A 25,713-nucleotide genomic window follows, 5' to 3' on the forward strand; every position below is an offset into this window, starting at 1 on the left:
ATATTTCCTCCTCTAGAATCGAGGAAATGAGCCCAGGGGTCTGGAGAATTGACAGTGATTAGAAAACAGAGATGAAGCTGTCAGAAGACCTAGAGTGGCTAGTCGGGCAAAAGCCAGCAAGGATCACTGCCGAGTTCTGGAAGGTACCGCCGGAAGGCTGAGCCCTAGGCAGCCTCTGGTGTTTGCTGACGGTCTTATAAAACCAGAGAGCTTGAAGTGATGAAAACTGTGGAAAGGAGGAGATGCATAAGACACACATAAAGGTAGATCTGTTGCATAGTGAGGCCAAACAAGGGCAGGACGTGTACAGAAATGCACCAAGCTTCCAGAACACAACCAAGAACGCCACCGAGCTGGAATCCGTGTCATCAGCACAAATTAGTGGAACTTGTTTTCTTTCTACATATGAATGTATTTGAGAAGGAAAACGTTAAAATCTAGTTTCAATTTTTAAGGCATTTCTAGGCCATATCTTGATAACAATATAGATTAAAGTTAATCATTTAATAGCTTCGGAAGAGAGCATCATTTATTGGGTTACAATTAAGCCCTTTCCTGTTACTGTTGAGGAAGCTCAGACTCAACATAAGGATTCGCTGGATGGGTTTAACTGCTCAGCCTCCTTGGGCAGCAAGTAGCAGAACTCCTCCTGGGTTCAAGCCTCACAAAGCCCAAGTAGTGGTTCTTCTTCCACCCCCACCCCCAATTTACAGGTGCTGTAAATTCATGAAGTACACTTTTATTTGTCAAAGAAAATCATTTCATCTCTGGCATATTATTAGTACTAAGGGGCTAATGCTTTGACAGTGTTGGGTATAAATTTCAGCTAATCTAACCAGTTAACCAGCGCACCTGTTCCCTAGTCTTTCTATGTGACTAGGCATTGACTGTAGTGTGAGAGTATTTTAACTATGGGTAAGAGGCCATCGGCACTCCAAGGAGACCCAAGGAAGACATGACATGCCTTTCACCCACGGTCCCCTCCAGTATCATGGGGCCACCCTCTCCTGACCTTACTTCCTTGGAAGGCTGCATGGACCACTCAGCTGTTAACATGGAAGGCCAGGAGTCCTCTACGACAGTGGCTTCTTGAAACAGACTGAGTGGTCACAGGTCCCCCAGGGAGCTCTTTAGAGCTAGACTCCTGACCCACATCTTAGACTCTCTGTTTCAGTTAGTCTTAGAGTGGGGCCCAGAAGTCTTTAGTTTTTAAAGTTCATAGGTAATTCGAATATATAGCCATTTGGGAACCACAGCTTGTAACATACTATGTTAAGTATCATTTTGCGAAGATTTAAAAGCAGGATTGATGTTAATTCTTCCAATAAGACCAGTCCCCAGAGAGTCCTATAGTCATAGACTGTGGAAGTCTTGGTCCAGACCAACTTTGCTTTTTACCTAGAAAGTTGCCTTTTTCTCCTCCCCATTTCAAAGCTGGGATAAGCTACTGAAATTGTGGATATCATCTGGTGGTAGTTACTGTTGTGCTCAGGATTTTGGAAAGACTTCTGTTAATTTGGCATGCTCCCCACAAGCCTGTCAGGCCCTGGGGATTTGTGGCATGTGCAGAACTTACAAGGCAGGCGACATAAAAATATATAATTCATAGAGTGAAATATTTTGGAGCTCCCTTCGCTTTTACAAGTTGACCATAAAATAAAAACCACAGACATAACATTCCTATAACCATAGCTGTCAAGAATGAAGATTCATTTGGGAAGAGACTGAGGAGAAGGGTTTTATAAGACACCCAAGAAAGAGTAGCATTTGAAATTTGTGTGCAAATGACACTAGGAAAGTTTAAGTTGGGGTGTAGTTTTCTGCTTGACAATTGGCCAGTATCTATTGAAGAAAATGAGGATTTTGAGATCGATCTTAAGAGGTCTTTAGAAGTCCTTTTACAGTCATTGTCATTGGAGGGTATTGTCTTGCTACACATTTCAAGTACATTTAGGATTTCGTACCCAGTTTGCTGTGAAGAATGCTTTCTGTTTCTTCCTTTCCCAGTGGAAGTGGTTCAGTGTCCGAGGCAGCTGAGACGGCCTGTGCTCGATCAGGGGAGGGCGTGAAGGGAAAGCGCCCTCCTCCTGCTCTTCTCCCATGAGCTGCTTTGACACGCTGGGCTTCCAGTAGCTTCTTACATCCTCAGGGAGGAGAGGGGCGGGCTGATGGATTCCTGCGGGCTCTGCCTGCGCATCCCGGGGCCTGGGTGATGGATCAGTAATGGCCAGTGATAGGTGACTGTTGAAAAATAATGTTTAATGAGATTGGATATGTGGAAGACGTAACAAAAGGAAATAGTATCTCTGTCACAAAAGTCAAACTAAACATCTTTTTTCCACCCTTTGATGTTATAGTTGGTTATATAGAGTGTGGCCTTAGGGGTCGGGAGAACTGGGAACTGGGCTTTGGTGGTTATGTTCCACTTTATTTAGCTTTGTGACCCGGAAACTGCCAGATGTAGTTTACACATCTAAAAATAGCCCTAACACGCATCTCACAGAGTACTTGGGAGGGTGAAAAGACAGTGTAAAGGAAAGCGCTGGCCAAGTCAAACACAGATCGGGCTGGGGTGGGTGACACAGGGTGGTGGTGCGGGGTGACAAGGGGAGGGGTGGATGGGGGATTATTCTAAGTTGCTTCTGGACCCCAAACTCTGTTATTCTGTGAATCTGTGATCTATGGGAAGAGTGGGACACACAGGGGAGTCGTGTAAGTGCTATTAATGGTGTTTAAATTATTTGATAATATGAACTCCTAGAGAAATACACAGCTAGAGCGAAGGCAATTATGCTGTTTGATCCAGGGATTAAAAGGGTTTATGTGGCATAGAGCCTAGGACAGGGTCAGGGTCACCGCTCCATGAAAATCAGAAAGTACACCATCATTCCAGAAAGTACACTTCCAATAAAAGATGACAATGACTTTTAAAGCAGACCTCCAGGAGCAAATCTATAATTCTACCAAAGGCAGGGAGGAATCAACTTGTTGCTGTTGTTCATCTTAACACCTTATTAAACATCAACACATTGATTTGGCCTGCCTAAATGTGCCAATTTCAAGGGCATGCCACAGGGTTCTTTTAAAAAATGACTTAAAATCCTCACCGTCAATTTGAGAGGGGTTCATGTTTGTGATGGTGCACACTATGTCTTCAAAAGTCCCAAGACTGATTCCTGAAGCTGTGTGTTCATGCTCTGTAGCTGTATGTTAGTGTTGAAAGAAATGGTAAAAACAAAGCCACAGTGGGGATGTTAAGCTCTCCTTTCTTGTTACATATTATTGTAGATAGAGCTGTGTGAATGATGCAGTGATTTTTTGTTTTTATATGTTCTTTTTATATAACAAATATTTATAACCATTAGTTCAGAGCTTCCCACAAGACTAATGAAAGAATTGAAATGAAATATTTTTAAAATGTAACTAACAAACAACCTAAAGTTAAATGACATCTTTAGCTATTAGCAAAAGGGAGTAGATAAATACCAAGCCTGCTACTGTATTGATTACCCAAGAAATTCAGGAGAAATTAAATGTTTTCACCTATGGTTTCTAAGTAAGTGCTTCAATTCTTCATTTAAATCTCCTAAGATACACCTGCACTCTTAGAAGAAAGTACGTAGTATGTGGTAATCACATCTTCTGGGTCATCAATTCATTCATGATGAATTCTCCCTTGCTGTTCTATGCTGTGCTAGAAGACAAGGGAAAATGCATTCACCCCAATTTTTGAGCAGTTTATTTCTCCCAAGAAATTAAAATTTGTGTTTACTTTGGCAGCTGTCATAACCATGGTCTGTACCCCAGCCTGGTTACTATGGAAACCCAACTTACAAACACTGTTAATATCAATGCATTAATCATAAAGCTCAGTTCTACTTCCCTGGGTCATGATCTCATACCGAAGAATTAAATGATTTATCTGACTACCTGGATACTCACCAACTGAACCATAAGTAAAATGACCTATTATAATGACTATCTTTTTACCTTGATGACTTTTATTAGCATTTGATCAGAAAGGTCAGCTGTATTTGAAGATTCTCCTGGTCTCACATTTTAGCAGAATCATTGTGTTAATTAGTGTTCAACACTCCATTAAATCCCCCAAGCTGCCAAGAACCAACCAATGTCTGTTGAGGCTCTATAGGTGTGTTCTAGGCACTGTGAGGACACCTAATAGAAGGTACTGATTGGCCCTAAAGACTGACTGTTAAATGAGTGATAAAGATTTTATATTTTACTCCAATGACAATTAGCCTTTAAGCTCCAAATCTATGAAATGATACTCTGCATATAAAATATGTCAGAAAAATAAATAAACCTATAATTACAGGACAAAATTTCAAATCACATAGTGTAGGCAGTTTGGGATATGTTTACGTGTATATTTTATTATGTTCTTTAGCTTTGGGCCTTTTTATGGCCTTCTGTTATTAATATGTGCTGAATGAAGGAAACTTGGGAATATCATTTGTCAGTTGTTGCTCAAGGCTAGCATTCAAAATGGAAATAATATCTTTATTGGGGATATAAATATTTAATCAGATGCTTTTCATAATGGCTTCTTAGTCTATCAAGATCATTATAACTGAACAACAGAAAAGAAAAAGAAATAAAAGGCATCTGTATTGGAAAGGAAGACATAAAACTTTCTCTGGTTGCAGATGACATGATCATGTATGTAGAAAACCCTAAAAAATCCACCCCTCAAAAACTATTAGACCTCATAAATGAGTTCAGCAAGAATGCAGGGTACCAGATCAATCTAAAAAAATCTATTGTATATCTATTAATGAAAAATCAATCCCAGATGAAATTAAGAAGACAATTCCTTTTATAATCACATCAAAAATAATAAAAGGAGTGTAAGACTTATACACTGAACACTACAAAACATCAATGAAACAAATTAAAGAACTAAATAAGTAGAAAGACATCCTCTGTCATGGATTAATATTATTAAGATGGCAGTAGCCCCCAGGTTGACCCACAGTTTTTAGCACTATCCCTCTCAAAATCTCAACTGCCTTTTTTGCAGAATTGACCAGCTGATCCTAAAATTCATGTGGAAATGCAAGGGATCCAGAATAGTCAGACAATCTTGAAAAAGAAGAACAAAGTTGGAGGGACTCATTTTTACTGATTTTAAAACTTATCACAGAGCAATAGTAATCAAGACTGTGGTTCTGGCATGAGGATCGATGGAATAGAATTGAGAGTCCAGAAATAAACCCACACATTTATGGTTAGTGGGTTTTCATTTCACAGTTAAACGGAGAAAGAATAAATAGTCTTTTCAACAAATGGTGTTGGGACAAATGAATATTCACATGTAAAAAATGAAGTTAGATCACTAGCTCACACCATACCCAAAATTAACTCAAAATTAATCAAAGACCTAAATGTTAGCACTAAAACTATAAAACTCTTAGGAGAGAACATAAGTGTATATCTTTGTGACCTTGGGTTAAGCAATGGTTTCTTAGATATGATATTAAAAGCACAAGCAACCAAAGGACTCCAAATTGGACTCCATCAAAATTAAAAACTTTTCTTCTTCAAAGGATGCTATCAAAGAAAGTAAAAAAAGACAACTCATAGAATGAGAGAATATATTTACAGATCATATATTTGCAAATCTAGACTAAATATAGAACCCATAAAACTCAACAATAAAAGGACAAATAGCCCAATTTTAAAACGGGCAGAGGATTTGAATAGACATTCCTCTAAAGTAAATATACAAATGGCCGATAGGCAATAAGTGCATGAAATATGCACACCGTCATTAGTCATCAGGGAAAAGCAAATCTGAACCTCGGTGAGACACCACTTCACATCCATCAGGATGGCCGTAATTAAAAAACAAACCAGGCAATAACAAGTGGGGGCAAGGATGTGGAGAAGCTGGAAGTCTCATACTTTGCTAGTGGAAATATAAAACGGTGCAGCTGTATTAAAAAGAGTTTGGCAGTTCTTCAAAAAATTAAACACAGAGTTATCGTATGATCCAGCAGTTTCACTCCCAGGGTATACTCCAGATGAATCAAAAACATATGTCCACATAAAAACTTATACGCAAATGTTTGTAGCATCATTTTTGTAGCCAAAAAGTGGAAACAATTCAAATGTCCATCTACTGATGAATATATAAACAAAATGTGGTCTAGCCATACACTGTAATATTATTCAGCCATGTGAAGGAATGAAGCACTTACTGATTCCTACTACAACACTGATGAACCTCGAAAACATTATGCTCAGTGAAGGAAGCCAGACACGAAAGGCCACATGTTTTATGATTCCGTTTATAAGTGATGTCTAGAGTGATACGGGCAAACCCAGAGAGACAGAAAGTAGATAAATGGTTTCAAGGGGCCAAAGTAGTGAAGGGAATGAAAAGCCACTGCTAATGGGTACAGCTTCTTTTGGGGTGACCAAGTGTTCTGGAATTAGATAGCGGTGATGGTTCACAACTTTGTGAATATTCTAAATGGTCCAGTTTTAACGGGCGAATTTTATTGTATGCAAATTGTGTCTCAACTTTTAAAATTACTGTGTTTTCCCTTGAGCACTCTATACTTAAGTTCTAACAAAGCGTAATATAACTTGCAAAAAATATCATCATTAAAGCACATATTTATATACTTTATTCCTAAGGGAAAAAAAGTTCCACGACCAACCTTCTAGGTGGAAATTTGACCAGTTCTTGGAGTTAGTGTAGGCAGCGAGACAGCCCAGCTTTTCCCCCGAGCTACACCGTGAAGGCAAAGACGACTTCGTCGCTTCCACTCTCCCATCACGTTCACGCAGATCCTTCGCATTTCAGTCGGTCAGACATTTACTGTGGTGGTTGCGGGAAGCGTCCTGCGTGCCTCAACCCCCGAGTTTCACGTTTCCTCTCTCGTTCCTTCCCAGGTGCTGCCCTTCCCGAGCCAGGTGGTGTACAACAGGGTAGGCAAGTGCGGGAGTCGCACTGTGGTCTTGCTTCTGAGAATCTTGTCGGAGAAGCACGGATTTAATTTGGTCACGTCAGACATTCACAACAAAACCAGGCTTACTAAAAATGAACAAGTAAGTTGTCCTTGGCCTCGGCGAAACTGTGCTTTGCTTCCGTTCATTTGTGTAATTAGCGGGTGCCTGTAGCACATCCTTCAAACCCGTGACGGATGGGCGCCACAGTTGCAATTTCCTACTGTATTTTTGCCAGAGTGTGGAAGGAAGTTTCAGTTAAGTGCTCTGGTCTTTAAGCCGGGAAGTTTCCCAGAAGGGATACTTTTGTTAGACCGAAGGACGGTGTACACCTGTCGTTGTCTATTTCGCTAAAAGTAGCAGTGCATCGATCTCAAATAGTCGCACCGCTGAGCTGTAAATAATGCTGACATCCTGACGGCAAAAATAAGAAAACTTTATTTTAACATTTCTTCTTCTGTGTTTGCTCACAAGTATCCCAGGTCTTTATGGTTATAATAAGAGAAAAACCTTTTTTTGGACCAGAAATCTGATTGGTTGATGGGGACATAAGCTTCCTGTTATGATCAGCTCAGGGCATCTTGAGCTTCCAAAGCAGCTTTCGGCATATTCAGCAAAAGAAGATCCCAATTCTCAGGAACAGTTCTGCCATCGTATAGCAGAGCCATGCAAGCAGACATTCTGGTGGTAGAATTGGGTCTATACTCTGCCTGGAAGCTATGCAGACAGATTCTACTTTACAAGTTGATACAAAAGCAGAGCCAACAGTCTCCACTGGGGTGCTTTGCTGATGCAGCTGAGTTAGGCCTAGTGCTCTCAAGGTCATTTTACAGGGTCAAGTTTGTTAGCTTGTCTCACAAAGTTCCTTCTGTGCCTTTGGATACTTAGGATGGGTGAGTAGCCATCAGGATAAGCCAGGGTTTTCTAGAGAACAGAACCAGTGGGATGGAGATATCTATCGATTGATCAGGGTACAAACAACACAGCAAGGTAACTAGAGTATTAGACACTGAGGGGCTCAGGAATGCCCTAGGAGAGAGAGCACAAATACAACATTTAAATATGCTGTGTGATGGTACACAAATACACCTACTTTGTTTCCTATGAGGAACCCTCTGGAGAAAGTAAAATACATTTGCGACTATCAAGGGAAGGATTTAGATGAAAAATTAACAGTAATTTACTAAAGGTGTATAGATTGCTACATCTAGACAGAGGGTTAAAGACCAAGTCATCTTTGTCTTCTAAAATAGAAGTTAGCTCTCATCTGTTTGGAATGATTGGCTTGTCTGGAAGCCAGGGAATAGACTAGACAATCTCTTAGGGTTCTTTCCAGCCCCGTGATTCTGTGATATATTTATACAACTTCTAGCAGAATCTGTGTATAGTGCCGTGGAAACGTTTCTGATTCCTGTGGTCAGCGTGACCTAGAATATATTTCATTACTTAGTTACTCCAGATTCCTATAAAATTATAAGGCAAGTTTTAAAAACTCAAGGGAAAGGGAAAGATACAGTAGGAAAAACAAATAAGCAATTTCGATGTTAAAGCAAACGACAGCGACAGTTGCCTCTGTGCAGCCAGCTGACCGGGCAGTGACACGCAGAGAGAGCCAGGAAACCGGCATGACAAGAAACCAGGTTTGAGGTAGTTCAATAATGTTTAAAGAAACTCCTTTCCTTATTATATGTATCCTTTTACTAAAGTTTCAAAGTGCATAAAACAAGCGGGGGAAAATATTATTTTAACCTAATATATTCAAGAAATAATTTGTGGTATGAATAGCTCCTCTTCTCGGTAATTTATTAAAGGAAAGGGTTGGGGGAGTGATTTAGGAGACGAGTTGAAGTTTTGAAGTCAGCTCTCGGCGTTACAGTAGAGCTCTGAGAACGTGTTCCCATGGAAACGTGTTCTCTGGACTCAATAACACTCTTACTTCAGGTGCAGAAGAGGCTGGCTCCTGTGGGCTGGCCCAAGACTCTCCCCCATGTAGAACATTTATTTTATGAGCAACTGTGATCCAAGTTCCAAACTACTGACTTACAAGTGAACTTTGGAATGGTCTTCACTTGTAAGACTTGAACTATCTCTACTGTTTCATTCATACACCAGGGCACCTCTCTGGCCAGAGTCAAATTCATGGGCATACATACATTTCTCACTAGAGGGTAACTGTCAACACACACACACACACACACACACACACACACACACACACACATATTCTCTCTCTCTCTCTCTCTTTCTCTGTGTACTAAATTGAAAATTTTATTTAATAAACTAAGACACTGCAGGGATTATTAAAAAGGGAAGGGAATACAGACACCAACTGTTAGAATGCCTATAAAAATCCCATTGCATCTGCCCTTAAAGACATAGAAATACCTCTGAAGTTACTATTTGAGGAAAATCCACCCCAACAGAAAAGCAAGGACAGCTGCTGCAGGCCAATGCTGGACCTCTGCAGGGCATATAAAGCAAACCCGTGGTGACATCATTTCATTTATGCTCTAAAACCAGGTTTCGATTTCTTGGGCTGGTTTAGATAATCTCTTGGAAAATGGAGACTGCATACAATTTGAAAGATAAGGAACTATTTTCCAGAAGACACGAAGTGTGACTTCCCAAAGGTTCATAACCTCATAACCATCTTTGTTAATGGTCTAATGCAGTTCTTCAGAACATTGCTCTCAGGACAATGAAGGTCAAAGTGTCACAGGCATATCACAGACGTGGGAATTCACAATTACTTCATTCTTGTTGGAGAAAGGCAAAAATTGTTGGCATGGGAGCCCAAAAGATCAAGAAAGCAAATACTTCCACTATTTTATTTATATTGAAGCTTCTTAGGATTTCAAATTGAAAACAGCATCTGCTCCATGCTAACTACCTATGCCCACGTGCTCTAGATCACTTTGGCCTCTTAGTCAAAAACAGAATTTCTTTACAGTGTTTTAAACTTCACTTTCCCATTGCTCTTCTCCCTGTCAGTTCTACGTCTGGCCGTGGCTATAAAGCAGTGCAACTCTAAGAAATAAAACTCACCAAAAGAAACCAGGCAGACTTGGAAAAGGTCGAGAGGCCACAGGGATCCCTCCCCGGCCTTCCTAAGGCAGGATCAGCCGGTCTTCACTCAGCGGAAAAGGGTCACCCATTCATTCTGCAGTAGATCTTGTCATTGTTCCGTCATTCATTCTGATGGCTCTTTACTGGGGACCTACCATTTTGCTGTCTATCGAGCCCCAGACAACACACCAGATATATGTGCATCTTATTTCTAATCCTTTAGGCAACAGCATTAAGAAAGCCTGATCGCTCCATTTTACAGGCAGCAAGTGTTCAGGAGAATGGGGGAGAGGAAAGCTCGAAAGTGAAGTTGGGTCAGATCCTGGAGGACATGGGACACGAGGCTGAAGAATGGGAACGTTATCCGGGGGGCGGCAGGGAGCCATTAGAAAACGATTCTCAACCACGATGGACATCAAAATCTATTGGGACATTTTCACAACACATGTTTCTAGGTCCTACTGCAAAATACTGAGTTCGACGCTCAACGGTGGAGCTCAGGGACTTGTGTCTTTGGGGGACAAACTCTTGAGGGGATCCCCACTCACAGTTCTAGTGAGGGGACATTGCATAAACGTTCTAATTATTAGAAAGTTTTCCTTTTGCTGAAGTGAATCTGCCACAAAGCAAGAAAAATTCCTCTTTCTCCTGAGAGTCCCTCAAACCTCTGAAGACATCGCGTGTCCCCTGAAGTCTTCCTGAGTGGTGTCTCCTCAGGAGCCTGCGCATGTATCCTCAGGAAGCTTACTCTTGCTTGAGACCTTTTGGAAAAGTCTCCTCAGAATGACCCTCAGGGTTCCCTGACTTTAGAGCAGGAGGGACAGTGTCCGCGGGTATCGGAGCTGCGCGCACTGAACCTTGGAATCAAACCAAGAAATTTTCCAGGTCATGGGGATGCGTTCACCCAGCTCTGCAAACAAGGACTTATCTTGAAATCCTGTTGGCAAAAGCTGAGTCTGTTTGCAGAAATTCTGTTGAAAGAAAAGGGAGAAAAAGAGGTAGAAGCAACAAGGCCTGAAAGTGTAAAGCATTTTCCCCTCTCTTTCCAGCTGTAGCAGGGAGATTGGTTTTCTCTGCTCTTCAGACCCGGCCCCTTTGCCTTGCTCATGTCATCCCGCCCCCTGGTGGACGTTGTCTTCCTCACATGCATTGTTTGTTGCACTGACTACACAGCCCCAAAGGTGGGAAGACCACCCCCTCTCCTACCAGGAGGGCTTCCCCATGGAGGAGGTAGAGGGAAAGGTCACCTAAGCCTACAGCCATCCCCCAGCCTCTGAGGTTAGAGGGCCACGGAGGTCTTCTCTGAGCTACTTCTTATTGGGCTTTGATGTGTTAAAAACATGTCTTTTCTTTCATTGAAGATGTTTTGCCAAATTATAGGACATCTAGATCCAGCTGTTCCTGAAGCACACAAGAATTCAGGCCAGAGTAGGGTCATTACTGTGAGTCCTGGCAAGTATTACCTAAAGAAGTCAAGGGCAAAGTCTTTTTCTAGCTGGCTCTGCCTGTAGAACTGCAGGCAAAGGTTTCCTGCTCTACCTTCCCAGTTAGATTGAAAGCAAAAGATTAGAAACTACTTCCCAGCATATCCTCTGATTATAAATTCTGTTTGACTCTCACCTCTTTTAAAAACCTCAATTCTATCTCATTCTCAGATGCACTGTGATTTAACTCCTTCCTTAAGATACATCCCATTACATAGTTATCTCTCTCCCTTTTTTTAGCATTTTAAATTCATTCCTGCTCCTGTTATAAGATATGCTGTTTCCCACCTAGAACTTTTAAAAAATATTCTCTCTGATATTTCAATGCTTTTATTTTTTATTATTAATGCTTTCCCACCGGTTATAACTTCCTTTCAATTTTAAGCAAATCACATGAAAGGTAGAAAATTTATATCCCTATAAACCCTCTTTATTCTCCAGACTTATTTTGCTAACCAACCCCTCCCTCCCATTTTAAGGGGTTATATATAGATCACTAACAGTGGGAATGGTGAGGAGACTGCAGCTCAGTGCTAAAGAACAGGAATTTTGGTGCCAGACATACTTGGATTTGAATCCTGGCTCCACTTTTTTCTAGCAGTGAGGCCTTCCACCATCTATGTAGCCTTTCTGTCCTCAGCTTCTTGACCTGTAAATGTGGGTGATAATGCTTAGCTCGTGGAGTCATTTGAGGGTAAAATGACAGCATGTGTATAAAGAGCTTCTTAGGTACAGTAGCTTCTAGTTACAGTGTGTAGCCCAGGAACCACTCTAAATGGTAGTTTGTTTGCTGTTATGTCCTAGATGCTGTAACAGTAAAACTGGCAGCTCCACTGGGGTGATGGATGGACAGGTTTGCCCCAGAAAGGCCGGACTCATTCTGACTTCAGTGAACTGTACATTTCCTGGCTCCAAAAATATTTTTCTAATGGGGGCATCTTCATCACATAAACAATTATGGGGTACATGGTCCATGCAGGTACCTGGGCTTGGTTTTCTGGGGGGTAAATCAAACCTGACCGCAGCCCCCAGGGAGCTTACAATCTGGTTTGAAGCTAGCTCAAAAACCCAACTATAGTATAACAGGAAAAGTGCATGTCCTGGGAAGTGAAAGAAGGTGACGCCACTTCTAGCCGAAAATGTTCAAGACCAAGCCCGTTTCCCTGTCTCGTGCAGCCGGGTTGTCTCCCCAGCAGCATCCCCATCTCCACGAAGGGGTCTCCCCGTGCGGTCAGATCCGGGCCCTCCTTCCCGGCCGCCACCAGCTGGACGCCAAGGTCAGCAGATAACTCTCCCCTAACGTCCCTGAGCCTCTTCATCCGGCTTTACCTCCACTAACCTCCTTCAGTGGTTCTCGGACATTTATGCCTTAGAATCTCTTGGATGAGCTGAAACCCCAGAGTTTCTTCTAATTCAGTAGGTCTTGGGTAGGGCCTGAGAATGTGCATTTCTAACCAGTTTCCACGGGATGCTGATGCTGCTGCTCTGGGGACCACGGTAAGAAGCGCTGTCTTAGTTCATGACTTCATCATTTCCTGTCAGGATTATTGCCTGGTCTTCCCAGCTAAGCTTTCTCTCTCTGATCCTTACCTTTATTCTTCATATTCTTCACCTTGACCTCAGATCTAGGAAAAAAAGAAAATCCTTTCTGACTGTGGATTCCCCACTGGGTAAATGTCAGCATCCCTCATGTGACCTGTAGGGCCCTCAACTACCTGGGTCCTACCTTCCTCTCCAGTCGTGCTGATCCCATGCCTGACCTCTGGCACACGGAACTCCTGGTAGTTTTAATATCCATGTCATTTTGTGTTTTGTCCTTTATATCTGCTGTTCACGCTGTTTGCAAGGCCAGGGGTCCCTTTCTTCACTTGCTAACTCCTCTGGGTCCTTGAAAACCACTCAGCAACATCTTATTGGGGAAATATTACCTCTCCACCTTCGGGCAGGGATAGGGGCCTCATCTCTGCGCCGTCCACCCCATGGTGGTTATCACGTGACGATACCTGCCCACTAATCCACCTGGTCCACAGACCTGAGCTTCCTGAGAGCAAGAACAAAATATTTTATCTCTATAGCCACAGCCTCAAGCAGTGCATTGCCTGACACAGAGCTGGAAATCAGTGGATATTGAACGAAAGGGGAGACCCGGAAAGGTGCTGTTGGAGGTTGTCATTTTAGTCAAATGTAAAGAGCATTTAGGATTAAGACCTGCAAAGAGAACAGGAAGAATATCCCAGAAGAGGAAGCTTGAGCCTATGGTCAGGCTTGGACATGATGTAAGGAAGGCACAGGGAGGGGTCTCGTTTGGCCACAGGACTGCTGTCTTGAGAGTCAGATAGCAAAGGTAAAATTAATGTGACTCAGCAAGGGATTGAAAATGGAAATTCAGGAAAGACCCAGATCAAATGTGAGACTAGAGAGAGTACTGTTCACCAGAAACAGACTCTTCAGAGATGATATAAGCTGGTTAAGGAGTAAAAATGGGCCGAGACCAACAGTGTGGTTTGAGTCATGGTAGGTTTGGGGACACCATTAGGACACATTCCACTGTCTTGTCTTTAAGTATCTTCCCACTGACCTTATTCATGTTTTGATCTCGGGTTTAGTAAGTGCTCAGTAAATGCTGAAAATCAATGAATGATGAATGATGAATGCATGTATGCAGTGGAATTAGTACAAAGGCCAGCAGTGGTCCTGCCTGAGCCAGGGAAATCATGATTTTGGGTAGCGCATTGCCATCCAGGATGCTGCTCATGCAGATAAGACTCAGGCAGGAGCAACAGTGGTAGGACCAAGCTGGGTAACTCAGGTGATGGGCAGCAGGGGTTCAGAAGGCCATTACTTGTCACTAGAAATGGGGAAAGTCTTAGTATTTGTGAAAACAACCAAGTGACACCTTGAACAGAATGCCCCAAGCCTGTGCTTGTGGTACTTCCTAAGTGGCTTTACAATTTGCTGTGCAGTGACAAGGTATGAGAGCTGAAGTGAACTCTGACTCCACTGCACTAATGCAATAAACATGAACATTAATACCTTTATTCTGTGTTTAAAGATACGTCTAGAAAGAGTTATGCATTGTCACTGCTAATCCTTCCCCGTGAAATAGACAGCTTTATGACTATTGTGACACTGTTCTCAGAATTTAACCACTGCTGTTCTTCCATTAAGTGTAACACGTTGACATGTGTGTAGGGAATATAACATAATGTTGAATATATGAAAGAATACTTTTACTCGTGACCTGTTTTTCCAGTCTTCTTGTATAATACCAGGGGGATTTCTCATATTACTCTTGTGTGTGCAGCGAAATATCTGAATAAAAATATTCTGGAGATTAAGGCATTAAGTGGAGTTTATATTAAGCATACACACAGTAAAGAGTAATGTTTCTGAGCAGACATCCTCAGGGACCTTTGGTTGTGCTTCCAAATCGATCATTCTATTGGTAGACCCATCAAAAATCAAAACTTGCAATGTGGCCAAGCAACAAGTTTTATTACCAAAAACAAGCACCAGCGCATGTGGAGTGGGGAATGGAGGGGCTAAACAGTAGGTAAAGAGGCAGAATTCAGTTTCCTTTCACTCTCAAGCGTCGGCAGACCATTACCTACCGGGCCTGCCGCTGACTAACAGAAGCACAGGGTTTTGAAACTGCAAGTCATTTACTTTTAAAATTCAATTTCATATCTTCAATCACTGTGAGTGTGACTGTCTAACAGAAGGCTCAGGCCTTGACATCCAAGCGTAGTGCCTATAAAGCGTGTACCCGTTGGAGTCCATCTATTTAACAGGTACTTGCTGAGCGTGTGTCAGCCTGCGCTAGACATGAGGGAACAAGGCCAGGCCGGGTTCTCTGTTCCCACCGAGACAGCCTGGGGTTCCAGATTGGGTTTTATTGCTGCTGCCACCGTGGCTGACACCTGAATGCCCATTTTTGTTTCCAGTCTTCAACTTGAACTAATTCATAAAATATGAAATGCTGGACTTGGGATGTACCTCTCTCAGTGTGCCTCTTAAAAATTCCACAGTGTGGCCGTTTTGATGGGGCCAATTAGGAAATCTAAGGAAAGGCGAGTTCAGGAAGTCAGGGAGTCATAAGAATGCTTGGAATTTCTAACATTTTACTAAACGTTTTCCGTATCGTGACATGTTCCAGAAGACCATAAATGTTAGTTTATATGAATATAAACTACGTTTTGCCTTGCTGATAACTGTAAATAAGCAATTCAGATGACCACCCACCAATACCCAAGTTTGGGGGAGGGGGCTGTGTTTTCCTATGAAATATTTGCTTTACTGTAAATGTTTATGCTCCGAGAGAAAAATAATGATGCAGTGCCTCATTTTACTCCCACTTTAAAATTCTGCAGAACTAGTTTCAAATATTTCTGCATCTCCCAGAAATATCATTATAGAAATATAAAATAATGATTAATTTCATCTTGATTTGATTTTAATGGAAGGAATTAAAGGCATTTTTCTTATTTGCATTTTTGAACAGCAATACACTGACTTCTCCAGTTAAAATGAATTAATCTGTCACATTGTTTTCATGGTAGCAATCAACTAAATTAAATACAGGACTATAAATCTGGAGAGCACTGTTTAGTTCAGTAAGAAGCGTTAAATAAAGTTCATAAATGTTGCACAAAGCACAGCTGTTTGGCTCTGGTCCAGGAGGCAGTAAGTGAGGGTGAAAGGAGTGGGGGAGATAACCTTTAGCTTAATATAGTTGGAAAATTAGATCCTACATATGCTAATTTTGTACTTTTTTTAATAGATGGAACTGATTAAAAATATAAGTACTGCCGAACAGCCCTATTTATTTACTCGACATGTTCATTTCCTCAACTTCTCAAGGTAAGATATTTTCCAGTTTAATGTTTTTTTCATTTCTTTTCAGTACTTAGGCTCCTTCTAACGAACAATTACTTTAAAATCTACCTTCATTTCCAAGGTAGTGTAATTGCCCTTGAGAAAGACATTTTTAATTTTGTTATTTTAGCTATGGAGAGATCAGAATTTGAAATATTTGGGCAAAAGCTTCATTTCTTTCTAGAATACTAATCTCAAATCTTATGAAAAGTTGAAGTTATTTTTAATGAGAAGCCATTTGACCTGATAGTTCTTTTAAAAAAAATTAAAAAATCAGACTTTGTATTGAAAGAAAGAACTTGAGAGGTAAGACATGGGTATTTTAACAGAAATATTTCACTGCACATTTTTGTATAATTTGAACCCAACCCGCACAGGACTCTGGGAGTGACCTAGTGGAAGACTATCGTGTACTTTATACTCTGTCTGATTATTTTAAGCCCTGCTTGTTTGATACTGATTGGGCATTTTAGGAATCTGCCTTTTCTTCAGCTGCAGGGACTTTCTGATAATAATGGAAATTTTTCAAATTTAGGGTTTTCGACTCTGGATGTATGAAGTTGCTAACTGTGAGTTCTGGGCACTCTCTTGCCCAGGGATTCATTTGCATAGGTTCCCTTGTCACTGTGCTTTGGAGGCGGGGGTACAGGAGCTCTAGAAACAAGGCAAGAATGACAAACTGAACTTTCATACACTACAAGATAGTGTAGTGGGAAGTTAAAAAACACCTTTTTCTTTTTCAAGGGAATAGCTTTATTTAAGGAAAATGTCTCAGGTATAAATGGCAAACTGTGGGCATACAAGTTGGAAGATCTCAGGTTCTTCCTCTCCTCCGACTGGCCCTGGTCTGAGCTCACAGTTGTATCCCACTGAGCACTGGGGACAGATTCAGTGACGGACAGGACCCTGGGCCTCCCTCATCAGCCAGCCCACCCGCACTGCCTCAGTTATTCCAGTGGAGATAATGGAACCTCGCAGGCCTAGAGGAGGGACCAGGTTGTCCTGCTGGCTGATGCTGACCTAATGGTCCCCAAGGGCCAGGCACCCAGAGAGTCCCTGAGTGTTCCCGGCTCCTGAGTTCAAACTGGGTGGGCACAGCTCCCCGGCCACAGGAAGCCTAACAACCTAAGGGGCTGGAAGAAGGTTTTAGCCTTCAAAAGGCTTCCCTGCGGTGCAGCAGGCCCAGTGCAAATTAAGTGTAAAGAGAAGATTTAGCAAAGCCCGCTATTAAGCAGCAAAGAGGAGATGCTGCCTTATCTTTGAAAGCAAGCTTCCCCTGAAGGTCACAGCCTGCCTGATGACCAGGTTCCCTCGGGCAGGGGACAGGCGAATGGGCACCTGGGCTTGACGCTCAGCGGCCCGGGGCCTGGGCACGGAGAGCGGGCGTGTCTCCAGCCACATTTCTCCAGTTGCTGGCTACTGGATTGTCTGAGGTATGCGCCCTGCCTCTCACTTCCAGTCGGCCAAGAGCATGTAATTCAACATAATTAGGTAATGAGGCCTTGGGAGCTGTGTCCGGCACTGCCTTTTATGACTTGTACGCAGCCGAGCTCGGCCCCTCTGACCCTTTCTCTTCTCAGGAACTTCCTTCTGCGTCAACCCCCCCCCCCCTTGTCCTCCAACCTCATTCATTTCACTCTTGCTTAGGGTCAGATCTTTACAACCAAAACAAATGGCAGTGCAGCAGATTTTAATATGAGCTCAAGACAGTGTAAAAGTCTAACGAGAGCCGAGGCCCCTATCTTAATCGGATCAGCAGAGCTGGGCACAGCGCGGTGGCTATACTTTATCATGGCCTCTGATGTCGAAAACCTGTTTAAGAGTTTCATCTTGATTAGTTTAATTCAGAAAGAAAAAAGTGATAAATACCTTTAGAAGACACCACATCTGCAGAAAACAGCGTTGGCCGGGGTGGTGGGCCTTCTCATGGATCGTGATTCTGGGCAAGCAATGTAACCTCTTGGGGGTCTCTGTTTTTCTACCTGTAAAGCAGGGATAGCTCCTGCCCACTACTACCTTGTAAGGATGACCCAAACACATGAGGGGAAGAAAGCCTTTCCAGGTTCTTTGGAAAGAGGAATATTCTATGTAGTCAAGTGGCCTTTAAAAGGCATTTGGGCAGGAGTCTGTCTGAGCCCACAGGTGGGCTCCTGCTGTGGGTGGCCTCCCGGTGCCTCTACCTAACGCTTTGAGGGCGGGGCCCTGCTCCTTTTTTTTTTTTTAAGCTTTTTATTTATTTATTTATTTTTTGCATTTTATTATTTTATTTTATTTTTAATTTATTATTGTTTAAAATATTACAGATGTCCCTTTTTGGGGCCCTGCTCCTTGCTGGTGTCTCCTCTCTCCATTCCATTTTGTTCAATTAAATGCATTTATTGAGGACCCTCTGTCTTCTCTACACAGCCGTGGGCCTGGGGCTTCTGCAGGGAGCGAGAACCATTTTCCCGGCCTTCAGGTGGAAGGCACTGCAAGCAGGAGCCAGTGCTGCTGGGATGTGAGCGGCCGCTCGGCTCCGGACAGGTGGAAGGGGAAGGCAAAAGCCAGACAAGCAGAGGGCCTGGGAGCAACCCAGTCAGCGGAGCCAGGGGTTGGGCACAGCCGCAGAGGCGTGGCGCCCAAATTGTACGCAGGAAGAGGTAGAGACCGGCCTGGTGGCTTTGCTCCTTTAACAAGTTCATGCTAACCGTGGGAACAGCCTCCCTGCCTCTTCTCACCCCACGTGCCCAAGCTCTTAGGTACAGACCTCCGGAAACAGGGCAAGAATGACAAATTGAACTTCCATACTTTACAAGATGATGTTATACTCAGAGAATGTGGGAAGTTAAAAGGCACCTTTTTTCTTTTTCCAGGGAATAGCTTTATTTAAGGAAAATGTCCCAGGTATAAATGGCCAACCGTGGGCATACAAAGAAAACCTCAAAATACACAATTAGAGAGAAACAACTAAGATGGGGCTTGTTAAGAGGGCTTCCCCGTGTCTTTAAAAATGAGTTCTATTATTTTTCTTTTATTTATTTTTTTAAAGTTTCTTTATCTTCATTGTTGAAAGTATTACAGATGCCCCCTTTTTACCCCTATTGATTCCCTCCACCCAGCATCCCCCCCACCCCCAGGCCTCCCCAGACCAATGTCTGTGTCCATGGGTTATGCTTATAAACATATAAGTTCTTTGACTAATCTCCCTCCATCCCTCCTCCGTCCCCACCTTCCCTCTGAGATCCCTCAGTCTGTCCCATGCTTCTGGATCCATTTTGTTCTATATTTTGAACTGTAAGGCATAGAGATAATTAACTGCTCCTAATAAGCCTATCCTGATCATTGCTCACGGGCATGTGGCTGGCTTGTTTCAAGATAATGAGGTTATTAAGAGAAGAATTAACACTGCAACCCAATATATTTTGTTGCTATTTTATTTCTCATCTTTCGCATTTTCTTAGCATGTAGTGAGGTACTTGCTGGTGAGCAGAATATAAGAATGAAAGTCTAGCCTCTCTCCCCACACATTCTTTTGCACCCAGATTTTCTGGACTTCTGAAGTCCAAAATGAATCGCTCCTTAATTCTTTTTCCCCCATTAATGATGGCATTACCTTGACATTTAGACACTCTGAGAAATGCTATCCTGTGAGCTTCTGGCTATTTAATAGCTGACTTATTTCATTTATTCATCTTTCTCTGTCCCTCCTTTCTTTTTATTTTAGGGCTAGAAGGAACCATTTCACCATATCCAGTTTTATTAATTCAACCATGGAAAACAGTACTCAGACCAAACTAGTGTTTTTGTAGCTACATTGGGGAAGCTTTCATGCCAGAGGAGGTAAACACAAGCACAGCAGAAACTTCAGACGTTGGTCTGGGTTTGGGAAGTCTCCCACGGTAGTGCTCTTTCACACAAGCCAGACAAATGTTTTCCACCCAGACTACCTGGAGAGTTGAGTCCAAATTACCTTGGTCTAAAAGGTGCAACTCTTTCCTGTGATGTTTAAGGAGGAATTTTATTATTTGCATACTGTAGTTTCATGTGTCTGTTCCCAGTTGTTAAAGTAACTTCAAGAACTATAATTTTTGAAAAGGTCCCACTTCCCAACATCAGCAGTATCTCTCTAAGTTTGTCTTAGATCGACACACTGGAAAGAATGTGACAGGCAATTCAATTTGTCTCCCCCCTACCCCCACTTTTTGTTAGTTTGCTTTCCAAACTTTTGGGGAGGAGACAGTAATTCTTTTTCCAATTCACAATTCTCCTCAACCCCCAATTTGGATCTTGCAGGGAAAACTTTGTGAAGTTTTGTGTCAGAGCTCAATGCTATCAAAATAGTCCTAGTGAATTACAGGCGATATCAATACGCTAAATAGTTTCAAACCACCACCTCTCTCAGCCTTTCTCATGTCATTCTTCCTTTCTCCCCCTGACCCCCTGACCCCCTCACCCTCCTTTGCTTCCATTTCTGTTTCATCTTTTGTCTCAGATGGTGGCTCCAATACCAACACTGACTTGCAAAAGCAAAACATTTAAAACTAAATCAATCACTAGGGAAGCAGGCAGGGCACACTGTGCAAGGGGCGGCGTTTTGGACACACTCTCTCTTTCCTTAAAGGGAAGTCTTGATTATTGATGTGAACAGTGTCTGCCCTCTGATGGCATTATTTAACAAAACAAATCAGATCTTGCAAATTCTATAACTCAGTCGTGTTTCCACATCTTTGTTCTAAATGTTGATTTTGTTTTTATTCTCATTAGTAAAGTGATCCATTGAAATCCTGTGCCCTGCAGCTCTTCTGTAGTGGTGATAGAAGGTGCAAACATTGAAGACAAAGTTACTGAACACTCTCTCAGCCTACTATAGCAGAGCCCAGAGATTGGATTTGAGAATGAGACGTTTCTTTTAGTTTATCCTACTTAAACACTGTGAAACCACTCTTCCTAGAATGGCCCCACTTCCTCACTTTGCTGTTCTCACTCTGCAGTGAGTGCACTTCTGTTGCCCCTGAGCCCTTGGCTTGGCTTGGCTTGGCCCGTTAAGGATTAGCATGACCTGGACTTGCACTGAGTTCACCCCCCTGCACTCAAGGAAGGGCCTTCTTCCTGGTCATCTGCTTACCAAGTCATCTCCCTCTCTGAGCAAGAACCCTAACTCTAGGGCCTCAACTGTCCCCCTCCCTTCACCACATTTGTCTTCACTTCCTACTGAGTGAATGTTCCCACCCCATCCAGGGAGCAGAGTAGCTCAGTCTCTTCTGCTTGTGCTTTGTGATGGGAGGCCCTGTCCTGGGCAGCCAAGACCAAGTGTCCACTCATTAGGGTTGTGAGGATGGAGGGTGGGCTTCCCACCCCATGTGTGGTACATGATTGGGATTAGCTTTCAGCAAAGGACCATTCAATAACCATCTCTACCCTCCCCCCACCCCAGGCAGCTCCTCACCTGCCCCCTAGTCATCTCCCTTCCGGTGCGGGCTTTTCTCTCACTTCCAAGTGTCTCCTCCCTCATCGACAAAGATCAAAGCTGTGGACTGTAGGTGACAGGGCAAGGATAACTGGGACTCTCCAGCCAGAGGTTAAAAAGGAGATATACTTTGGGTGGAATGGTGGTTACCAGGGGCTGGGGGGAGGGGCAAAGGGGGCCAGCTTATTGTTTAATGGGCAAAGAATTTCTGTTTGGGATCATCAGAACCTTCCAGAGATGGGTCTTGATGAAAGCGGACCTAAATTCTTACCCAAGTGCTTCGTGCAGCTGATGGAAAAGGTGACTAATGTTGCCTGTGAGTTGATCGATTGAGGCAGTGTGTGGGACAGAGGGTAAAGGAAACCACAGAGTGAGATATTTAAAAATGCATGAAGAAAAATGAGAACCATGCAGATATTATTTCTGGAATTATATGCTGCTTTGGATCTTTCTGTTCTCATCAAAAAAAAAAGGAAAAAAGAAAAAGAATATGGTAAATTTGCCAAGGGTCAGAGGGAGACCCACAGGGGTAATTAAAGCGTCGGTGAATGTGACCTACGAACAAAGAAATGTCAAAGAAACTGGACATACCTGCTATTTTAGGAGGACTTAAAAGAGAACTTCAAATATGTAGTCGTTATTGTGGTGACCAAGGGACAAGAGGGTGTGTTGTTAAGTGAAAACCAAAAATACGGCCTCCCTCTGCTCACTCGTGTTCGAACAACCCAGAGCCTGTCATCAGCTGTGGTCACAACAGTTTTAGAGCTTGAGAAAGACCAAATCAGGGGCATAGATTACATTTGGGAAGGAAGCAAGTCTCATAACAAACACTAAAGGAATTTTAAAAAGACACACACACACACACACACACACACACACACAGAGAGAGAGAAGTTAAAGGAATTAAAATTGAAGCCGAAAAGGCAAAAGTTGTAAAAGCTCGTGAAGAGAAGCTAATTGTTTGTGTGGAGTGGATCAAACAGAAGGAAATGTGTGCAAAAGGCAGGTTAGGAATCTGGGGGGAGTGTAACAAAGACTCCTCGGCGGTGGGCTGGCCCATAGGGTGGACTTCACCGGGAGGCTGTGGAACCTTCTCTCGAGGGTTTGAACAATAAGGCGGTGGGGTGTGGGGGGTGGGGCGTACAAAGCTTTCTCCCTCCAGAATGGAACGAGCAGCAGGCAGTAGGTTCAGGCAACTCAGAGACCTTCTACAGGTGACCAGGAATTCTGATCAGAATTTAAAAATCACTGAGAGGTGCAGCTGACCCTGAGAGAGAATGGACTGAGGGTGCGAACTTTGTTTCTCTCCTGGGGCACTGAGACACAGAGCAGTGGCTTCCTGGCCTCTTTTGTGTAACTGACATGCCACCCCCCACCCTGATTTTGACAGTTTGGGTGGGAGCCATATGTCTTAGAAAAAAAATGAGAATTAGGAGGCTGAAACTATTATCACTGTTGCTTTCTGGAAAGGAGGAGGTATCTGTCAGACACCTCAGAAATTTCTAGAGACAGCCCGGCTGATGTGGCTCAGTGGTTGAGCATCAACCCATGAACCAAGAGGTCTCAAGCGGCTCACCCACTCCCTGCCTCAGTTTTCCCGGGTGTAAACGGGGATAATTATGGTTTCTATCTACTGAGGTGTTGTGAGGCTGCAGTGAGTCGGACACATAAAGTATTCACGAGGTGAACAGTGAACGTTTAAGCGATGTTGACTCCTGTTAATGCACTTCGGGCAGGGCCCCTGACCTGAGACTCAGCTGGAAGTAGGATGCGTCCTGCTTACCTGAAAGGCAATCAGAGCTTAGCAGTCAGTTCACACGTTCCCTGAGGACCAGCCAGGCGTCTACTGGGAGTAAAACCCCAGCAGGGCCCGGTCAGCTCCCCAGAGCCTGCAGCCTAGTAAGAAAGCAAGACGTCTCCCCCACGTTGACCGGTGCTGCGTGTTCGCAGCGCTGCCCTGCCCTGCAGCACAGGCCTCGCGGCCTCTCCGCAGGCCCCTGGGCAGCCGCTTTCTGCACGATCGTAAAACGCCACCAGGGAAGGGCTTGCTGGCCGCATTGTTTCCTGGTAGCTTAGCAGACGGGGTCACCTGCTGACATGTTAGCCGAGAGGGAGACGGTGTCTGTCTCAGGGGTTTCTTTCCGTCCAGAAGTGATGGGTTGTAACCGGCTCCGTGTGGTTGTGCTTGTCAGGTTTGGAGGAGACCAGCCCGTCTACATCAACATCATCAGAGACCCCGTCAACCGCTTCTTGTCTAACTACTTTTTCCGTCGGTTTGGAGACTGGAGAGGGGAACAGAATCACATGATCCGCACGCCCAGCATGCGGCAGGAGGAGCGCTACCTGGTGAGTCCCCTGGCGGCCAAGAGGTGGTCGCTGTCCTGCCCTGGAGCAGCTCCTCGGGGGGACGCTCTCCCTGCCCGCCCGTGGCATTCCCGTGGCACCTCCACGGAGCCCCGTGTGGCCAGAGCTCTTCCTCGGGGAGGAAATTTGTGCCAGGGAAAAATTGTTCCAGACGACCCAGATCCGAACGAACATTTCCAGTGACTCTAATTTCGTTTTCTTGGTTTGTCTTTAATGCTAGAGTTTAGGTCCCAGCGAAGAAATAGTCTTTCCTGGGGAACTCTGAGCCACAGGGTTGTCATTTAGGTGTGTTTGGGCATCGCTCTCGGAGGGTCACGAAGCATATTCTCAGACCCCGTCCCTCTCAGTTCCCATGGCAACCCTAGGAGGGAGGGGCGCTTTCAGGCGAGGACCCTGAGATTCCTCAGGGATGTGGGACTTGCTGTAGTCATGCCTCTGGTAAGGGCGCAGCTGTAACTGACTGTCTCTGGGGCCTCTTGAGTTCCCATCCTGGGTTCTTCCCACCCCAGCGCAACAAAATCGGGCCACCTTGGCAAAAATGGTTCACTTTTCTGCGCCTTGTTTGGGATGCTCAGCTCCAGATGGATGTGGGTTTTGACCTCAGTCATTGTTTCCAGGGCGCAGCATTGGTAACAAAAATAGAGGCCAGGCTTCTGCATCTTTCCAACAGCACACTTCTCACCTATTTGTGACCTAAATTGACAAAAGCTTACTGAGTAGTTGAGAGCCTGGTGTTAGGGAGGCCGAAATCCTCATCTCTGGGGGTGAGAGAGCCCCCTGGGGTCACGCAGACCCATGCTGGGCTGTGGGCACAAACGGGGAGGGGAGGGAGTTATGGAGGGATCGGTGCTCAGCGCAGAGCCTGCGCCCCTGCTGAGGGGGCTGTGGCTGTGTCCCTGTCGCTGAAGAAGAGCAGCATTAGTCACAGTTCCCGTACAATGTCGAAACTTCTATTTCCTGACTTAATTTTTAAAGATGTAATAAAAGTATATGTTAGGAGGATGGGAGCACTTTTGGATGACGCAGAAGAGTCTTATCCAGTGCTGCACGGAGTTTGTGAATGAGCCGGGAGCAGGAACCAAGGCCTTTCACCCACCACTCAGTATTTGCTCAGCTGCCTAATGCTTCAATGAAATGGTTCGATGGCATATTTTAAAAGTGATTTTTAGTTTTGATGGCAAAACCCCTAATCTTTTTCTTTAAACTACATGTCATATATGTCTGTATATTTCCTATTCAGTGACGAGTAAATATTCAGAGCACAGAGCCACTGGCTAGAGGGAGTATGTTGACTCAGACTATCTTTCTATTTCTGCTGGACCTTGATTAGCATTCACACCATCGTCTAAAAGCATAGAGCATATTCCATTTAATTAAAATATATTTCAGCCTGGCCAGTCTTGCTCAGTGGTTGAGCGTCGAGCCATGGCACATGCCTCGGTTGCAGGCTTGATCCCCACTGGGGGCGGGCAAGAGGCAGCCGATCAATGACTCTCTCATCGA

At 43.8% G+C, this 25,713-nt stretch overlaps 1 protein-coding gene across 2 annotated transcripts in view; it reads left to right on the plus strand.

Annotated features, from left to right (window-relative positions):
* The window catches only part of UST (uronyl 2-sulfotransferase), a 236,775-nt gene that overhangs the window by 130,192 nt on the left and 80,870 nt on the right, over positions 1-25,713 (plus strand). Inside the window, exons 3-5 of one of the 2 annotated variants that reach the window (XM_081140343.1) lie at positions 6,922-7,077; positions 16,306-16,385; positions 24,039-24,192. In XM_081140343.1, coding sequence (XP_080996469.1) covers positions 6,922-7,077; positions 16,306-16,385; positions 24,039-24,192 — 390 coding nt within the window. The remainder of the gene's footprint in view (positions 1-6,921; positions 7,078-16,305; positions 16,386-24,038; positions 24,193-25,713) is intronic. The other variant, XM_081140344.1, reaches the window with a different exon arrangement.

The sequence above is a fragment of the Miniopterus schreibersii genome (genome assembly GCF_964146895.1).
Source record: "Miniopterus schreibersii genome assembly, chromosome: 6".
Classification (NCBI taxonomy): Eukaryota; Metazoa; Chordata; class Mammalia; order Chiroptera; family Miniopteridae; genus Miniopterus; species Miniopterus schreibersii.